Source organism: Thermobia domestica, chromosome 15 (genome assembly GCF_964235325.1).
Source record: "Thermobia domestica chromosome 15, izTheDome1.hap1.1, whole genome shotgun sequence".
NCBI lineage: Eukaryota > Metazoa > Arthropoda > Insecta > Zygentoma > Lepismatidae > Thermobia > Thermobia domestica.
In genome coordinates this window covers 130043619-130062197 of record NC_137468.1, presented here as the reverse complement: position 1 = coordinate 130062197, position 18579 = coordinate 130043619, and the positions used below count along the sequence as shown (strand labels likewise).

Sequence of the window (18579 nt, the reverse complement as noted above, 5' to 3'; positions counted from 1 at the left end):
AAACTAAGGAAGCAAGTAGGTTCCTTCTTACAGGTCATCATTACGTGTTGCATAGAATGAAAGAATCTGATTCTAGGGATCGATCATATGCCAGATTGCAGGTTTGAAATATTTTGTATGTTGATACTAAAGCATGAACTCGGTGGCGTAGTTGATAGAACAGGTTCATCGGGCCTAAGTTACTGCGTTCAAGCCGTGGGTGTGCGATATTGGCTTTATGTAAATAAACACCAAGAGAATCGAGTTATAAATAAATTTAGTTTCTCGGGGTTATCCCGCTTTCTCCCATATTCGCATTACTTTCATTCTTACGTCATTAACTCAGTAACTTTTGCTTTGCAATAAGCAGAAGAAGAGTGGAAAAAATGTCCGAAATACTTTCCGTGCAATGTATATAACTACAAAAATAGACGTGGACAAATTTAAATGTTCCATCCATCGCTATCTTTTCGTTTCTTTCACACTATGGCGTGCTGATATACCAGCCATCTTGACTCTCTCAGTAATTTATGAAATAGTTTGTTTGCTATTTATAATTTAAATATGTCATCACAAAATTACGTTGGAATCAATTTACGTGAAAAAACAGTTTGAACCGCTTTCTGCGAAACAGGAACACACGATCTTTCCCAAAATCCTTACTGCTTCGGGTTGAAATCAGTGAAGAATGAGGCCCCGCAGTATGCCACTTCTCATAAAAATATTCCACGATGATCTTAAAAAAGATATTCGATTTTGGTGGAGTATGGCATATGTTTTTCTTAGGCTTCATAATCATTTTCACTGCTTGACATTGAAGTGGGTGAATCATGAGAGAGTGAATTTTATCTCCCATCGATTTAAAAATGAGATTTGCAAAAATTTCAGAAATTTGTGAAAAAGTCAGAATTTTATGGGCAGCAATCTGTTTAGCTTGATAGTACGCACGTATTGCAATTTTTGTAAATTAAAATTACTCAGAGAAAAAGGGTGAACTTATCTCATTTTAATGTTATCGCTTCTTTTAAAAAAATCTGTTTTCATGGAACATTGCATATACTGTCTTTCACGCTTCCCAATGAATTCTATTGCTTGGGGTTTACATCACTCAAAAGCCAAAGAGTAAATTTACTCCAACATTAAGGTCATGTTTATAGGTAACTGCCGTCAATAATAATGATGATAATAATTCTGAGTTGTATTAAGGAAAGCTTGTGTTTTCTTGAAAGACAAAGAATTACTGCTGACGGTTGGGATCATAATTGATTAACGATAAGGCGATGTAAATGTCAAATAAAAAATAAATAAATACAAACTTAAAAAGCTCGCTCGCTTCTTCAATGTGCATCATCACTAATTATTATTATTATTATTATTATTTAAGCAGTTTATTGACAATAATAGATTGACAGCCACAAGTGTGCCAATAATAGTACAGAGTACAATAAAATGCGTTATATGATAATTATAACATAGACAGTTTATACCTAAAATAATAATAATAAAGAAAACATGCTACATCAGTGATAAATGAATATAAAAAATAAAAGACAAATATGTAGTATGTGTAATGGTAAAAAAAGGATAAATGTAAAATGCAACACATTAGTAAAGAAAAATGCATATACATAGAAAACAAAATATGTATATATAAAAGGACAAACACTAATACAGATGAAAGAAGATATATACGCAAATTAAAGGCATCCATCCAAACGAAACTAACAATTCAAATTTAGATTGGAATAGAACGAATGGTTGAAAATTTAGATTGGAATAGATCTAAAATAGAATGGAATTTATTAGCTGTCTCAGTATAGCTATAAATAGAAGATTTAGAAAATAGCCTAGTTCAGACAAAATGAGTAAATTTTCTGGTTCTATAGTAAATAACTTTTAACGAAATAAAACCATGTAAATGAGAATCTCCATGTAGTGTATTATGTAAGAATTTCAAATCAAAAGGACTGCGTCTGTCACAAAGGATTAATAAGCTTAAATCCTCGCGTATATCACTTAAGCTCATATTATCATATTGCTTGAATTTCCATTTTAGCCACACAAGAAAATTATTCTGAATAGATTTAATAGTTAGCAAAATATTTTGGTTCACAATGCCAAATAACAGTTGCATATTCAAGATGAGACCACATTACATAGATAAAGAACTTTTCATGTATTAATTAAGTTAAAATTTCTACACAACCGTTTAATGAGTGCTAAATTTCTCTTAACTTCAGATGTTATGATCTGAAGATGTTTATAAAACAATAGTTTCGTATTCAATGTAATTCGTAAATCGTTCACATAATTTACATATCGAATTTGAGGATTACTAATATTCTAGAGAAAATATCTCTTGAGTTTTAGACAAATTCAAAGGTAGGGAATTTATTTCAGACTAGTTGTTAAAATAGGATAAAAATTTTAATATCATGCGCATACAACAAATAATTGCAAGTGATATTCTCAAATATATCATTAATGAAGAAGAAAAACAGTAAGGGCCTCAATTTTGAGTCCTGAGGTACTCTACTTCTACAAAGTATTTTCTTGATATATTACCAAAAATTTGCTGTTGTATACTTAATTGGCATCTTTCGTATTTATCTAACATGGTAGATAGAATTTCATCAGTTTACTTAATAATATATGGTGAAGCAGTTTATCAAGTGCCTTTACAAAGTCCAAGTAAATCACATCAACTTGATCACCATTATGAACCACAGGGAGCACGTTATGTATTAGATTTGATAAATTAATTACTATAGATATATCATTCAGAAAAACATGTTGCTTAATATCAATCTTCGAGTGTATATATCTCAAAAATTTTAGGTATAACATTCATTACAGAAATAAGTCTGAAATCACTGATACTGCCTCCCTGTTTTAGGAATTGGTGTTGCAGCAACAGTTTTCTAAATATCAGGATATGTATTAACATTAAGGCTCCAATTAAATAAAGAAGCTAAAACAGGAGCAATGACCTCAGCTATTCCTTTGATTATAAAAGCACGAATGCCATCGATGACACAGGCAGATTTAACCTTTATAGATTTAATAACGTCTGACACATATTCGATAGTAATTACAGGTGATTTCGCGGCTGAAAAATAATTAGAAGAGATTAATACTTCTACATCATTATCAGGAAATTTTTGAAAAACTGAAGCAAAATATTCAGCGAAAGAATCATCCAATAGTCTACAATCAGTTATCAAAACATTATCTTTAATAATACCAGATGTTACATTATTAAGAACTCCGTTTATATACTTCCAGAATTTGTCAGGACCATTACCTAAATAATTTTCAATTTTCTGATAATAAATTAACTTTTCATTTAGTTTAGCCTTAAAGGCTCTTCGACAACTAGAGAATGTAGTGTAATCACATTCTGAGAAAGTAGTTTTATATTTCTTATGGGCTGAATTCTGTGCCCTTAACAAAGAAATAAGGTGTTTCGAATACCATAAAGAATATTTGGAATTTTTTGACCTTGTCATAGTAATATTATTTCTCATAGTCAGCACTCAGACATCCTGTAAATTTTTGGAATACTAAATTTATATCAGCTCTAGCAAAATATTGCTTTCAAAATATTGCAAAATAGACAAATCTACTTCAACAACCTGACAATAAAGAGCTTAGTAATCTCCTTTTACAAATTGAAATCGCTCAGGAACTTCATATTATTTCAAACCATTTTGAAGAATAACTTCAATTTCAAGAGGATTATAAGCCAAGTTTTACCACATTTTCGTAATGTTTATTGGACACAATACTAACATTAGATATAACCTAGTCTAAATCTGAAGTTGAAGAATTAACACTTAAATTCATATTATCAAAGAAGGTCGAAAGAATCTGGAATTTAATTTAAGAGTAATAAGGTATACTAGGAAGCATTTCATTGTTAATACAGTTAATTTTTAAAATATTGAAATCATCAATAATTAAAACGTAGTTTAAAATATTTATTTTACTCGAGATATAATTAAGACATTGTATCTCGAATAAATTTGGCCACCAGGAACCACTCAATTTATTTCATTGAGATCTTTATAAGTCTGTATTTAACAAAGAAAAAAAAAGGAATACGATTAATTTCCTTTGATGAGAAATCTTTTAATGCTGAACTTTGGGTATAAGCACATGAAACATTTTATCTGTCAGTCATTTAAACAATTTTGTTAATTGTATAAATAACTAAGCTAGTTCAGTTCTTCAGTGAATTTTCTGGTGCTATACCCCAAAAATAACTATGGCGCACTTTAAGAAACCTTTATTAATTACTTAGTACTCCTAGAGTTTTCTTAGTTATCATTTATATAATACAGTATTTTGACTTAGGTTTCATTTATTTATTTTAAATTTAAAGTATTGGTGTCCTTGAGCTTTCTAAAGCTCAGAATGTCCAGATAAATAGAACTCTGATATTGGCTGTACAAAAACTTGCAATATTCTGAGTAGTCCCCTAAAGAATTAACATATTGCTATAGAAAAATGAGTTCATTCGAGAAAGGAATTCATAAAGGGAAATATTTTTTTACGTGCTTGTTTAAAGGTTCCTGTCCTTTTCCTATTTAGAATTTGTAAAGATAGCACGTAAAATCAGCCATTATTTCTGATTAGAGGTCATTTTTTCTTTTTTTTTTACAGGTCTCCCAGCAAGTAAATTATGCCAAAAGAATGTATGAAGAACGTCGCCATACGTTGTTAGGCCAAGATAATTTTTCCGAAGACTGAAATGTTGAACAAATATCATACGCGGTGTTTCTACATTTTTTATTTAATTTTGTGTAGCAGTATAGAGTCTGTACATTCCTATAATTGGTGCTAGCAGTATTGACAATTCAAGTAGCAAATTTTTCTTCGCAAGTTTTGTAAAATCGATTGAAGTTACTGTGATATGTTTATAAGTGCTTGATTACTCAGATATTTTAATTCTGATTGTTATTGTTTGTATGTAATAACGTAAATTTGTTGCTGTAAGGAATAGAAACACACATATTGTACTTATTTTTCTAATCAAAATGACATTTGAACACGAATATGTAAAGTGTGACTTAAATGTAAATAAACTCTTCAGAAATTGATTTCTGTCTCTCTTCCCTTCTTGTAAGAAATGGTTATATGAGAATTGGCACTAAAATAAAATTTAATATAGGGTATGGGGACCAAAATAAATGTTCTGGGCCGGCAAATAAAACTGGTCCGGTTATTCCACCCATCCCTCAGACAGCTACACGTGTCTCCTAGTTTGATGAATCGAGCAGCGCTGCATCGATGTCAATAGCCATTTCCAACATAATCTGTCAAGAGCAATTCTCCTATAAATTTCGTGTCAGAATTATAAACATTTTCTGGGTCAGTTTTATTTTGGCCACCCTATATAACAGGGCGTTTACTGATTTGGAAAACCTGAAAATTTGGAATTAGCTTGGAATTTACTTTTGTACTTGGAAAAAGCCTGAAATTTAATCAGAAACCTGGATCTTTCTCAGTTACCCTTTTCACTTTCCTTAGGGGCTTATATTTTGAGAGTTCGTGGATGGGGATCACGAAGATAACCTGAGCTGTGTCTGTCACTGTTTCCACTTACTTATTACAAATTTCTTTTTGTCTTATTTCTTTACTTTTTCTTGTTACAAAGTTCCTACAGGCCTGAAAGATCTTCAAGTGAAATTTCTATGAGGGAGTTTTATGTGGCAATCTGAAACACACCTTTTGTTACAGGTACATCCCATGTAGTATAGGAAGCTTTTTTCTCATTTGATTTACATATGTTGATGAAAGTATAGTAATAGCGATATTGACTTTCCCATATTTCAAACTGAGAGAAAGCAAAACTAACTAACTAACTCTATGGCCTATGGAACCTGGAGGTTCAATGCCGCGTTGACAAAAGCTCTCCACTGACTTCTATCCTTAGCTAACTGCACCCAGTTTCTACTTTGTATTCCAATCTCTGCGAGATCCATCTTAATATTGTCCTCCCATCTGCGCCTAGGTCTTCCTAATGGTCGTTTTCCGATTGGTCTTCCAGTCAAGACTTTGAAAGCGTTTCTACTTTCTTCCATTCTAGCTACATGACCCGCCCACCTAAGCCTCCTAGACTTGACGACCCTAACAATGTTGGGTAAACCGTATAAATTATGTAGTTCCTCGTTATGAAATTTCCGCCATTCCCCATTCCCGTTCCTCTTGGGTCCGAATATTCGTCTCAGGATCTTGTTCTCAAATACTTTCAGTCTATGTTGTTCCCTCAGAGTAAGTGACCATGTTTCGCAGCCATACAGAACAACAGGCATGATTATCGTTTTATATATTTTAAGCTTCAAGTTCCTCGACAGAATTCGCGACGACAAGAGATTTTGAACCGTATAGTAACACGAGTTCCCTGCTTTTAGTCGACATTTAATTTCTCCGTAAATATGATTTTCGTCTGTTAATATCGATCCTAGATATTTGAAACTATCCACTACATTTCTAAAATCGTGGAAAGATCACTGGAAATGGGCTGTCAAAGTTAAACATCTATTTAAGGTGTGAAGCAGACTATGTAAAACTAAATTTGATATTTCTACCATGGAAGCTGGCTCGTTGAAGTCTTATGAGAAAATAAAGTATAAATAGCTGTTAATGCACACTGTTCAAGTTCCAGTATTTTACGGTTTTCATGTAATGGTAGTACCAAATCTTCTGTTTCTACGGAACAGGTGGCTGGCACATCATCTAAACCTGTCGTTACGGACAAAAGACAATGCCCATCAGAAATTAGTGGTGTGTTGAACAAACACATAATCAAAGATCAAATGACGAAAACTGAAAGTATTTGAACCTCAAATAAGGTTACAACTCATTTGAACCTCAAATAAGGCATACCCATTTGTTTGTCAGAACCCAAACTAGTGCTATCGAATTGTTTCCGTTAAAGTTTCTTGATTGTAAAATTGCTTTAAAAATCCAGTTACACAAAAACAAAATAAGTTACATTACCACTTGTAGATTGGGTTCGTATAACTATCAAACATTATTACTTCATGACCTCGCAAGTGTGACTACTTCGCATTGTCTCTGGACGAAAGCCTAAACAGTATCTCTCAGATGGACTTAGTAGCTCGTTTCTGGGACAATAAAAAAAGTACTGTCGATGTGAGATTTCATGTCATTATTTGGTCATTCCATTGTCCAAGATTTTCTAAATGCATTTATAAACACTATCAAGAAAAAAAGTCTCAATTCTTCTAAGTTGCTAGAAGTTTGTTTCGATGGCCTCAATTAAAATTTCTCAGGGACTTGTGGAGCTTTCTGAGTAGAGAATATAGTGATGGTCCACAGCTCTTGGAAATAGGAACATGCTCGTTACATACTGTGAATGGAGCTTGCAATACTGCGCACATCAGACCTGGTTGTAAATGAGGTTTTGAGATCATTATACTATTTATTCAAAGACTATTAGAAGGGCAAACTTCATTAGAGCTTCAGAAACACAAGTTTTCCTCATTTTAAGTTCTGCTCCATTAGATCAGGAGGAAATTCAAGAGTGATCTATCGTACAATAGTCATGATTTCTGCCTCAAATATTTATGTCGTTACAGTGAAATCATCACCAGCAACATCAAACTTACAGTAAAGTCAAGCGTCACATTAAGGATCTATTGGACGAATGGGGTTCTTTTTTTTTTTTTTTTTTTTTTTTCTCTATCTGTAGAGCTAAAATCCCTCGTAAAGTACTAGTCAGTGAGTCTACTGCTTTCGTTCCGTCTACTGTCATTTCCCATTCAAGAAGAATATGCAGTAACATGTAATAATATAAAACTATACTTAGGATTCAAGTTAATAATTTTCAGAGCTTTCTTACGTAAAAATGTAAAAATGTTATTACTACCAGTGGATATGAATCACGTAGCAGTTAAGAGCTCTGCTTGCTTTTCTTAGCTACTGCACATTTTTTTCAACTAGCCTTCTGATAAGGATGATTAACAATAACAACTTTTCTTTGTTTAGAGAAATATAGAATCTAGAAAATAATATAAATACACTTGGAAAAACCTGGAATTTTAAAGTTAAGATTTAGTAGACAACCTGTATAAGAAAATGCATTATGAATGACCTAGCGTTCTGTTACTATTATACACATTACAGAAGAATGTACTAAAAGTAGCGAAAGTGCCCGTTTTTTGCATGGGAAGAATAAGTTGTAACAAATGTGAACCAGGAATTTGTAGCACTCCCATCCGCTTCGGTACGAAAGAGAGACAGAACCAAAGAAAAAAATTCTGCGAACTGAATCTCCCCCGAAACAAATCAGAGGGAACGCACAGGGAGTCGATGTTCACTATGTATCAGAGTAACAGTATGATATATACTACATAATCCATCTGTTTTCAATGAATACACCAAGAAATAATACTTAAAAGTTAGCAATCACTACAGAAACAGATAAATAATTACACAAGTCCAATATAAATCTTTATTAACAATAAGTTTAAAAAAAAAAACAAACCGAATAAGTAAAATAGTATACCATTTTCATTCGTCGCGACCCTCAGATTGTAATACACTAAAAATTCTCATATGAATCTTTGGTATAATGAACAGTTAGTTCCGATAAGTATATATCCAATTCTTCAATTTCAAATGTGACAAATCTGCCTCAATCAGGTCTGACATAATCAAGTAATTATAGTGACGTTACAAGTCAATTATGTAGTTCTTAATTCAATAACTTCAAGAACCGAGAAAAGCTTTCTACTTTTCTTAATTTCTTTAGAATAAAAAGTTACAAATACAGTATATTAACACATTTTAAAGTAAATTCGGAAGTAACATCAAAATTAAGATTGATTAATTCTCCCTCTACCCCCCCTTCCAAAAAAAAAGGGGGGGTCAGTTCCAAGAGGATAAACCTGACAAACCTTAACTGTTCTATTTCTGAAAATTTAACTATCACACAATCGTGATTTCACAAGGATAAATCTTTGTCAGCTCTTTATGGTTTCATTAAGGGTTCTCAAGTTATGACCCGCGGCATACTGCAACCGAAAAATTGCAGAAAATTAATTCTATGGAGAAAGCAATTCGTAACTATAATTCACGAATCCTATAGGCAAGTAAAGCAGCTGTCGCAACACAGACAAATAAATAGAATCGATTTATTAAGGTAATTGAGCTGGATTATGGAGCACAAGGCAACTCCAAAACTGTTTTCTCACTATAGACGCTTCAAAAGAAAAGAAAGAAAAAAAAAAGAACTTTGAAATAAACAATTTTATAATTCAAAGAAACGGCGCGAAACCAGGACTAGTACAAGATAATTAAAATTAATTCATCTTAATTTCTAGACATTTTACTTACGATTTCGCTCTTTCAAATTCACTTTTCGTTATTTGGCCAACAAGAAAGTGAAAATACCAATTGGTGATTGAGGAAATTGTAATGCAAAGTGAAATCGTTACTATTAAACCTACTCAACATGCATGTAATTCAACCATTAAGCCGCGAAGTGGAAAGAAGAATATTTTTTCTTTATAACGCTATTGTTATATCTATTTTGAACAACCCTCATATGCTTACGAGGATTTCGTAGAATTAGTGCGCAGCCAGACAAAATTCCTGGAAATCAACAGAGTTGCGAAGCTTTTCGCTCACAAGCCTTTCTATGTGTGTGTGTGTGTGCACTTTTCTCTTCGTATGGTCTAATTTGGAAGAAAAATTCGGCTCAGTTTAATTTCTTCGCCCTCCTACCCAAGCTGAATTGCGGGGATAAAAGATAGCGACGAACTACATTTTATAATTTGCATATTTTGTGAAAAATAATGTTTATTCATAGTCCCATGTGTTTAAATGTGGTTAATATGCTTTCAATTATATAATAATTGCCCAATCAATTTTTATCAGTAAAGCAACTACCTAAAAACTAAAGTTTTGTGGGAACTATCTTTCGTCCAATCAGTGTATTCATGTACCTTCATTGTGACAGAAGCTCAGCTTTCACAAAGAGCGCGGACAGTGGGTTTTGGGAGATCACGAAGGAGAGACGATTGTGCTATGTGTTGTAAGTGAAACCCACTAATAACACCTCAAGTGCATCTAATATACCACAACTTACGTTTTTAACATTTCAAAATATAGTGGTTTATTTACTATCGTCAAACTAGTTCTAAAAATCCTGAAAATATTAACATATGAAAAGTATAAGATGGGTGATGTGCTTTATAAACTTGTGTATCCCCGACCCATGGAAAAATATTAGTATACCTGGAAAATCCAGCTATAAGAAGAGAAGTTGAACATCTCACCATGGATCATCAACTTCACTTCCGCCATTACGCGACTCGAGCAGTGCGAAATAACAAACACGCGCGTATTTCGACCGTTATTGTTGGGCCTACAAATAAACATTAATATCCTATCGTACGTGTTTGTAATGCAGAATAATATTGTGCTTACAAATTAAAAATGTTACAATAAATATATAATTCCTTAATCTTACTTTGGTTCTATTGAAGTAAATATGTGCATAAAAGTCACTTATCGTTAAAATTATCAGTTGGTATACATAGTGCTATTGATGTATTCAATATGTGATTTACCACATATTTATTATTGAAATGTGTTGTGATGTTTTATCAACTAAAAGGATCTCAGGTAAGAGTTGAATATAATTATGTAAACTTTACGTAAATTTGTGTATCATGAAGTTGACGTACAACTTTGCCCTTGTTTCCTGGACAACTATTGCGTGATCAAGTTATTTATATTTTCATTCTGTAGATTATTCGCGAGGTTATGAGAGATATGTATATTATCCAAACCAAGGCTATGTGAGACGATTGATAACCAAAAGTTAACGCTCAGTCGTAACTGTATCGCGTGGTCCCGTCAATGACGGTGGGTACACGGAGAAAAACCTTATCTTCACGTCTTGAAGTTACCACTTCGGAATATATTGGTTCGAATTCCAGTTTATTTAGAATAATTTGACACCGAACCCGAGCTACCGTCGTATCTTGGACAAGCCCTCACAGGGACAGCAGGAATGCGAACCCAGGACTGTCGTACCTCGGCGCCCTCACTGGGGCATAAACCCAATATACTCATATCTTGGCTGTTCCCTCACAGGGACTTGAACCCAATACCGTCATAAGTTCTAACTTCAAAAGGCAGAATAATATTGGTTTCCCTTCTAAGAAAGATTTACGTACTATCACCTTTATTAATTCACACAATTCACTAAGCCTTAGATCACACCACAGTCGTCATCATCATAGGTTTTCTGCCCTGACTGGCAGGTCACTTGCAGCAGCTGAGACGCTTCCATGCTCCACGGTCCTCCGCTAACCTCTTCATCTTCACGTATGATCTTTCTGTTTATATAACATTCATTAATTGTAGCCTCCTTCGCCCCCTCCCTCTCTTTCCCGCCACCATACCCTTTATGACGTCCCTGATACAGTCTCTTCTTAGGCAATGTCCCAACCAGTTTATCTTCCTCTTAATAATATCTAAAGCGTGTTCTTTTCTCCCCCACCATTTCTAACATCCTCTCATTCGTTTTCCGCTCGACCCAACTAATTCTTTCCATTCTTCTCTACACCCACATTTCGAAGACTTACAGTCGTTTTTCATCACTTTTACGTAATGTCCACGTTTCCGCCTCATTCAGTACAACACTCCACACGAAGCATTTTATGAGTCTTTTTCTCAACTCTTTATTCAAGGTCCCACAAAACAAACTTTTCTTCCTCCTAAAAGCTTCAGGGCAACCATTAACTCACTCACTCTCTCTCTCTGAAAAAAAGAAACGAAGTAAAATTACAATATTGATTCGCACAATTACACTTTCACAACCTACTCCCAATACTTTTACTTATATATATATATATATATATATATATATATATATATATATATATATATATATATATATATATATATATAGAACTGAACCCATTCAAAAAGCAAAAAGAAGAAATACAAATCGCATTCAAATAATTTCCCTTTTGATCCAACTAACTCGTGCATAGACACAGCCCGTTCGTCCACACAGAAGACTTCCTTCTTCCATGCACGGTCAGCACCTAAGTGCTTGAGTAAATCCAAGGAGTACCCATTCGAAGACTTGAAAGCGGTGTTGCAACAACTTGCATTGGGCAAGGGACGTTAAATTACAACGAGGCGAGAGTTGACAAATCTTATCCTTTCTTTCCTACGAACTTCCAACATAACCTAAAACACTCTGAAGATGTTTCCGCTGTATGGTAACGAAAGCTCAGCACAGCAACACTCACTCTGGCAACAATCCCGAGAACATTGGATTAATAAAAGACGCCAGCAAAGCTTCAAGATCATATAACCTAAAACACTTTGTCAATACCTTACAATGTTTCCTTTTTTTTTTTTTTTTTAATCCAGATCTTCTTCCGTAATATTGCTATACACACAATACAAAATATTGATCATCTTGAAACTTAATACAGGGTATTTCAAAAAATACTTAATGCGGCGATTTTCACATTTTGACAGCAACAAATATCTCTTATAATTCAATTGTTGCGGTCTCTCCGGTGTGGAAATAAAGAAAATTCGAAGAATTCCCTTTAATGAATTCAGTATCCAACGCAACTAGGAATATAAATTCATAAAATTAACATTAACAAAAATCAACAATACTAACAAATAAACAATAATAATAAATAAAATAACTTAATATACTACCTGTTTCAAATAGAATTGCCGTTGTTTATGGTGGCAAAACACAGAACTAAGAAGTAAACAGAAAGCAGCTAAGACGTGACAGCCCACTCGTGATTCAGTAATCTGCAGTGTTGAAAACTGAGTACGTTTTTGCCGAAAACATGGTACGTTCTTTGTGGAAACAAGCATGGTTTAAGTTAGCGTAGGAGTATATATGTATGGGCATGTGAGTGACAAGGATTGTTTGCTTCAACTGCTCTCCCACCCTCTCTCTCTAAGAATATCTCAATTTATATTTCTATCCATCTATCTATCTCCCGCTCTCTCTCTCTCTATTTCTCTGTCATAGTCACAGAACTCTTAAACCTGGGCTTGCTGCCAGTGTTCGAATTGGGCGGCGATAATTTTGTCACCAGAAATTTCGTCACCAAAATATTAGCATGTAGTTAATTTCGTCACGGAAATTTTTACACAGTAATTTCGTCAGTAGAAGAACATAATGTCAGCTTCAGCAAATGTTGAAAGCACAGTTAAAATAGGCCTATAACGGGTTTGTATATCATTATTTACAAATATTAAGATTTGCCAATATCAGAATTTTACGAAAATTTCCATCGTTCTTATTGTTCTGTGAGTCTAAGCTCTTGGACCTTCCTCCATGTTGACTACGTCAGGTGAAAAGAGGCCATTGAAAGAATATTATATTTCAACTCTGAGTAAACATTGGTAAATAGTTATTGGAAATCTGTTAAGAAAATAAATTTATATAAAGCAAGAGAAAAAAAAATATGTCTGGAAGTTTCTTTAAATAGCGTGGACAGGTATTCGACCAATCAGAGACAAAGATTTGCTTACGTTTACCAGTTTTAGCCAATTACACATCTTTCAGGTGTGTTTGCTCTGCTTGCTACTTAAGCACAGAAATGCTCACAGTGTAGAGTGAAGTTCTATATAGAGTGTAGTTCATTGTGATCGTTTTATTAGATTGAAGTTATTGTGTGGCATGGAGATTATATCTACTACACGAGGAGGAGAAAAAAATGTGCTTTGATGGCCATATGTACATAGGTTCAAGAATTTGGACCATAGGTTCAAGAATGGCCATAGGTTCAAGAATTTGGACTCACAGAACGATACAAGAACGATGAAAATTTTCGTATGTTTTGCGGGAAAATGAACGGATTAGCATTTCTCCCTATAGCGGATGTGAATCGAGGAATACAAATACTAAGGGAAGAGGCTTCGGAGGAATAGCTGGAACTTCTAGACTATTTTGATAGTACTTACGTGTCCGGCACATATCGCCGTGTTAAAATTCGATCTGGAAATATTCGTTTACGCAATGTGCCCCCTCCTTATCTTCCAGACACCTGGAATGTTCACCAAGCCACCCTGAACAACAATCCTAGGACAAATAATGTTTGTGAGTCGTGGAACTAGGAGTTTCATCAACTAGTAGGAATATCCCACCCAACTATTTGGAGGTTTATTCGTGGAATTCAACAAGATGAAGCAACAATTTCAACTATCTTCATCAAGATGCTGTGGGCCAACCACCAAAAAAGAAAACTAAAAGAGCGTTTCAGACTTTGCAGAAACGGCTCCAGTCTTTGTGTTTAGCGTACAATGCTAGAACTAAAAGTTTGACAGATTTTTTGCTTGGTGTTTCATTTAATGTGATGCACAGTAGAAAATGAACATGTAAAACGCTTATGGTATTATAACGACTTACATTTTCTTTACTATTTTCTGTTTGGAAATTTTGATATTGGCAAAACATAAAATTTGTAAATAGTAATATACAAACTCATTAGGGGCCCATTTTGCCTGTGCTTTTAACATTTACTGAAGCTGGCATTATGATCTTCTACTGGTGTTTGTTCTTGCGTCGAGTATCCGAAACTTTGATTTTGCAGAGTAAAATACCAACTGAATTGCTTTCCAAGTTTGATTAAGACCAGGTAAGCTTTCTGGTCACTTAGTTTGTCTCTACTTAGTTCAAGAAAGATGAAAAGATAACCGTGACAAAATTTCCATGTTAATTAATATTTCTGTGATAGAATTAGCGAAAATTTTCTCTTCCCTCAGACATAATATTTAAAATAATATGTAACTATTTATTTAATAATCTAAGCAATTTCAAAAACTTTTTCGAGTTTATTCATTGTGTCATGTTCAATAAGACACTGGTCATTTTCGGTGACAAAATTACCGGTGGCGAATTTACTACGTCAAAATTTTCGGTGACGAAATTACCTACATGCTAATATTTTGGTGGCGAAATTTCCGGTGACGAAATTACCTAAGTTCGTTTGAATTAACGGCGGATGCCGGGGAAATCGCTCTCTCGTGAAAGCTTATTCCCGGCTCATACAATGAAAATAACACAGCATCCCTGACAGGAATAATTAACCCGTCCTAGTGTACATATGATTTCCTCCTCTCGTTTAAAAAATTAATTCGAACACTACTTGCTAGGGCCTACTACATGCCAAAAACCAAACTGCAGACGAATACAATTATGTCTGCGTATCAGTTACACAAAATCAGAGCACTGTTTCTAGGGCTGCGTGCGATAAAATAACGTCGTAGTTATAACAATGCAATAACAATACTTTTCATGACGTCAATATTTAGTTTTATTGTACAATACCAAACTGCAACATAAAACACGTGCAATTGTTCATAACAACTAATAAGAATTTCATACCTAGCTTTGCTTTTGTCCCAATGTGTCATTGTTTTATGTTTCTTTTGGGGGAGGGGGGTTATAAGTGACAACGAATATTAGTGTCGTAATTCGATAGCAAATCATTTATTTCTATGCCCTTTTTCAAGTTTATATGCCTTCAAAATAGTACATTGTCATTATATTACTACAGTATAGTTCCTGGGTGAAGGATGTCTTGTGTTAAGCAGAAACAACACCCAGAGTTCAAGTAATTTCACTCCATGAACTAAATTTGCCTAGAAGTCTTGAAATTTACAATATTTTAGGTAATATCAGTGCACCATGAAACATCATGTACATACAAGGCACGACACTGTCATAATATCAAACCTGACGCTTTGTTTTAGGTTTTCATTTCTTTCTGGACTTTAGACATCAGGCACAGGTAGGGAGATGATGGGGGAGGGGATATTGGAATGGCTCGATCGGGTCAAGTTTCGACACCCGGTGTAAGCTTCGGATTCGCCGGGAATCGAATCCGGGACCCCTCAATCTGTAGTCAGCGACGCTAACCCGGAAAATGCGACGCCAAACTTTACAGTTCATTGTATTTCCTAGATGGAGTCATTCGGGTCACGTTTCGGATTCTGTCGCTGCGTCACTTAAACGTGCGGGTCAGACCGGGTTAACGTAAGTGACTCGTATTCAGCTCTGATTTATCACTGTTTTTTCCTCCCCAGTTTTAAGACTACGTATCCTTCGAGTTTCTATTTTTAAATATACTACGCAATAGTAAAAAAAAAAAAATGACCTCTGTCTGACATATTGCTTCGCATTAGATGTGGTACAATGATCCATTCAGATGTTCGGAAACATACTTAGGCCTATATCTAGGTCGAAGTGCCCCCCGTGGGTGAGTGGTAACGCTTGATGCTTTGTACTCAAGGGATCCTGGGTTCGGTTCCCGGTGGACTGTAGGGTAAGTCCGGTCCTTTGAAGCTTACCAGCTCATTTAGGACGTTACTAACAACTCAGTCACGCAATATAGGTCGTTCTGCCTCCAAAGAAGACAATTCCGAATAAATAAAAAAAGAAAGTCCGGTAAACAGGAACATGTTTCTTTATGCATAATGTTGTAACAATTGTTTAATTGCACACATTTGTCACATGAAATATCAGTTATAGGGCTCTTTAGTTTACTTAATCTATTGCAACATCGGTACAAGTACATGCATATTCCACATAATTTAAATAACGTTACAAGTTTTCCCGATTCTCCCCGACATCTCTGGAAAAAAACACATGGTCAACCTTAATCACCATTTTTAACTCATTTGCAAAGCTGGGGGGCGCGGTGGCTCAGTGGTAGAGCGTTCACCTCCGGTGCTTGGGGTCCCTGGTTCGATCCCAACTCGCGCCGTGTGGACTTTGTGGTGGACAAACACCGTGCTCGTGGGTTTTCCCGGTATTCTCCCGTTTCCTCCCACTTTCTTCATTCCACCGTTTCACTCATCTCTCATTATCACCGTCTCCTTTAGCCTAACCGGCATAACCGTGGGACGTAAAACTTAAAGATATTATTTTTATTTGTAAAGCTTTTGTTCGTATTGTTGTTGCAAGAGATTGTTGTTTCTTTTGCTAATCTGCAAAAAATTAGCAACAGATCTGGTCGTTGGGACATACATTTCACATTAGGAAGTATGCAATGCTTCTGTATGCGAGTTATTTTACTATTTCAGCTATGTTCACCTGTTCACTTCTTTGAACACTTTCTGTCTCTCTCTTGCTTTGTGATGATCAGATGCGTAGCTAGCACTTAAGCCTAGAGGGTGCTAAGATCCCGCCGTGGTGTAGTGTATGAAACACCACCTATTAAAGGAGCGACGGAGAATATAGAGAAGATAGGGGCCTACTGGGATATAGACGGGGTCGTGGGTCCCGGCCCGGGTAAGGTACGAACTCACGAGAGGATTGGAGGAATCTTACCCATTAAAAACTTCATAAAATGTTATTTCTACTTTATTTCCACTTGAGAAGAAACATTCCCCCCACATCCCCGTCACCTAGGTTGGGACAATTTCGCACCCTAATCCCTGGTCCAGCATACTAACAATAACCACAAAACAGTAATAAAGACTGAAATATGAAATGTAAGGTTTTACATTTCTGTTTTTAGTATAGATGAAAATATTTGTCAAACGGTACGCAGTTTGTATTGGGTAAAACTTCAATAATCTTTTGCAATTATTTCCATGAGTTCTTTTTTCTTAACTTCTGATTTTTCTACGTGGGATTAAACTTGGATCTATGTGGGGCTTAGCCACCTCTAGAACCCCCTTAGCTACGCCACTAGTGACGATAAATCCTTTACAATTCTACATTTTGTTTTTATGCTGTTCTTACAACAGGATTAACAAATGGATGCATTAGGATGACTAAGTGCTTACAGCAGGATTTCTAAAGACCATCAAGATAAATTCTTACAACTTTATATATATATATATATATATATATATATATATATATATATATATATATATATATATATATATATATATATATATATATATAATGTTTTTAGGAGTATGTTATAAAGTTTCAAAATATAGCACGTTTCATAACATGTTCCGTACCTTGTGTTGGAACGTGACGCTTTGTTCAGTTTGTTTTCGATATTGTACATTAGCAACACTCGCCAATACAGAGAAAGGCGGTGCATGACTCACTGTTGACTACATCAGCGCTCTCAAATAAACAACGGCACTCCTGGATAGGGATGGCCACATTTTTTCGAAAAATACTTTTTCGAAAAATGGCTTTTTCGAAAACGAAAAACGAAAAATTTTTCGAAAAACGAAAAACGAAAATTTTTTCGAAAAACGAAAAACGAAAATTTTTTCGGAAAACGAAAAACGAAAAACAATCGAAACAGAAGGACAAAGTTTGGAGATGGAACACGAAGGGACGAAACGAAACTGAAGAGAAATTTGTAGTTGCGAAAGAGCAACATTTCTTTCCCTGCCTGGTTTGATTGCAGTTGTAAACAAAAGAAAATAAACGCATCATTACATACAGATAAGCTTTACTCCTGGACTGAAATTGAATAGTATCTTATTTCGCTGATGCGGCGTATTCTAATCGTAATAGCTATTTGAGATTGCTTTTATCTCGTACTCGCCTTTGCTGATACGGTACGTGGTTTCATATTCGCTGTGACTGCA

General features: G+C 34.8%; 2 protein-coding genes across 8 annotated transcripts in view; one reads left to right on the top strand and one right to left on the bottom strand.

Annotated features, from left to right (window-relative positions):
• Vps13D (vacuolar protein sorting 13D) overlaps positions 1 to 5081 on the top strand; it is a 571041-nt gene extending 565960 nt beyond the window's left edge. For all 6 annotated transcript variants that reach the window (XM_081740126.1, XM_081740128.1, XM_081740131.1 and 3 more), the window contains one exon: positions 4645 to 5081. In XM_081740126.1, the coding sequence (XP_081596252.1) occupies positions 4645 to 4731 (87 nt within the window). In that variant the 3' untranslated portion in view covers positions 4732 to 5081. The remainder of the gene's footprint in view (positions 1 to 4644) is intronic.
• LOC145671234 (uncharacterized) overlaps positions 1 to 18579 on the bottom strand; it is a 193557-nt gene that overhangs the window by 39332 nt on the left and 135646 nt on the right. The window lies entirely within an intron of this gene.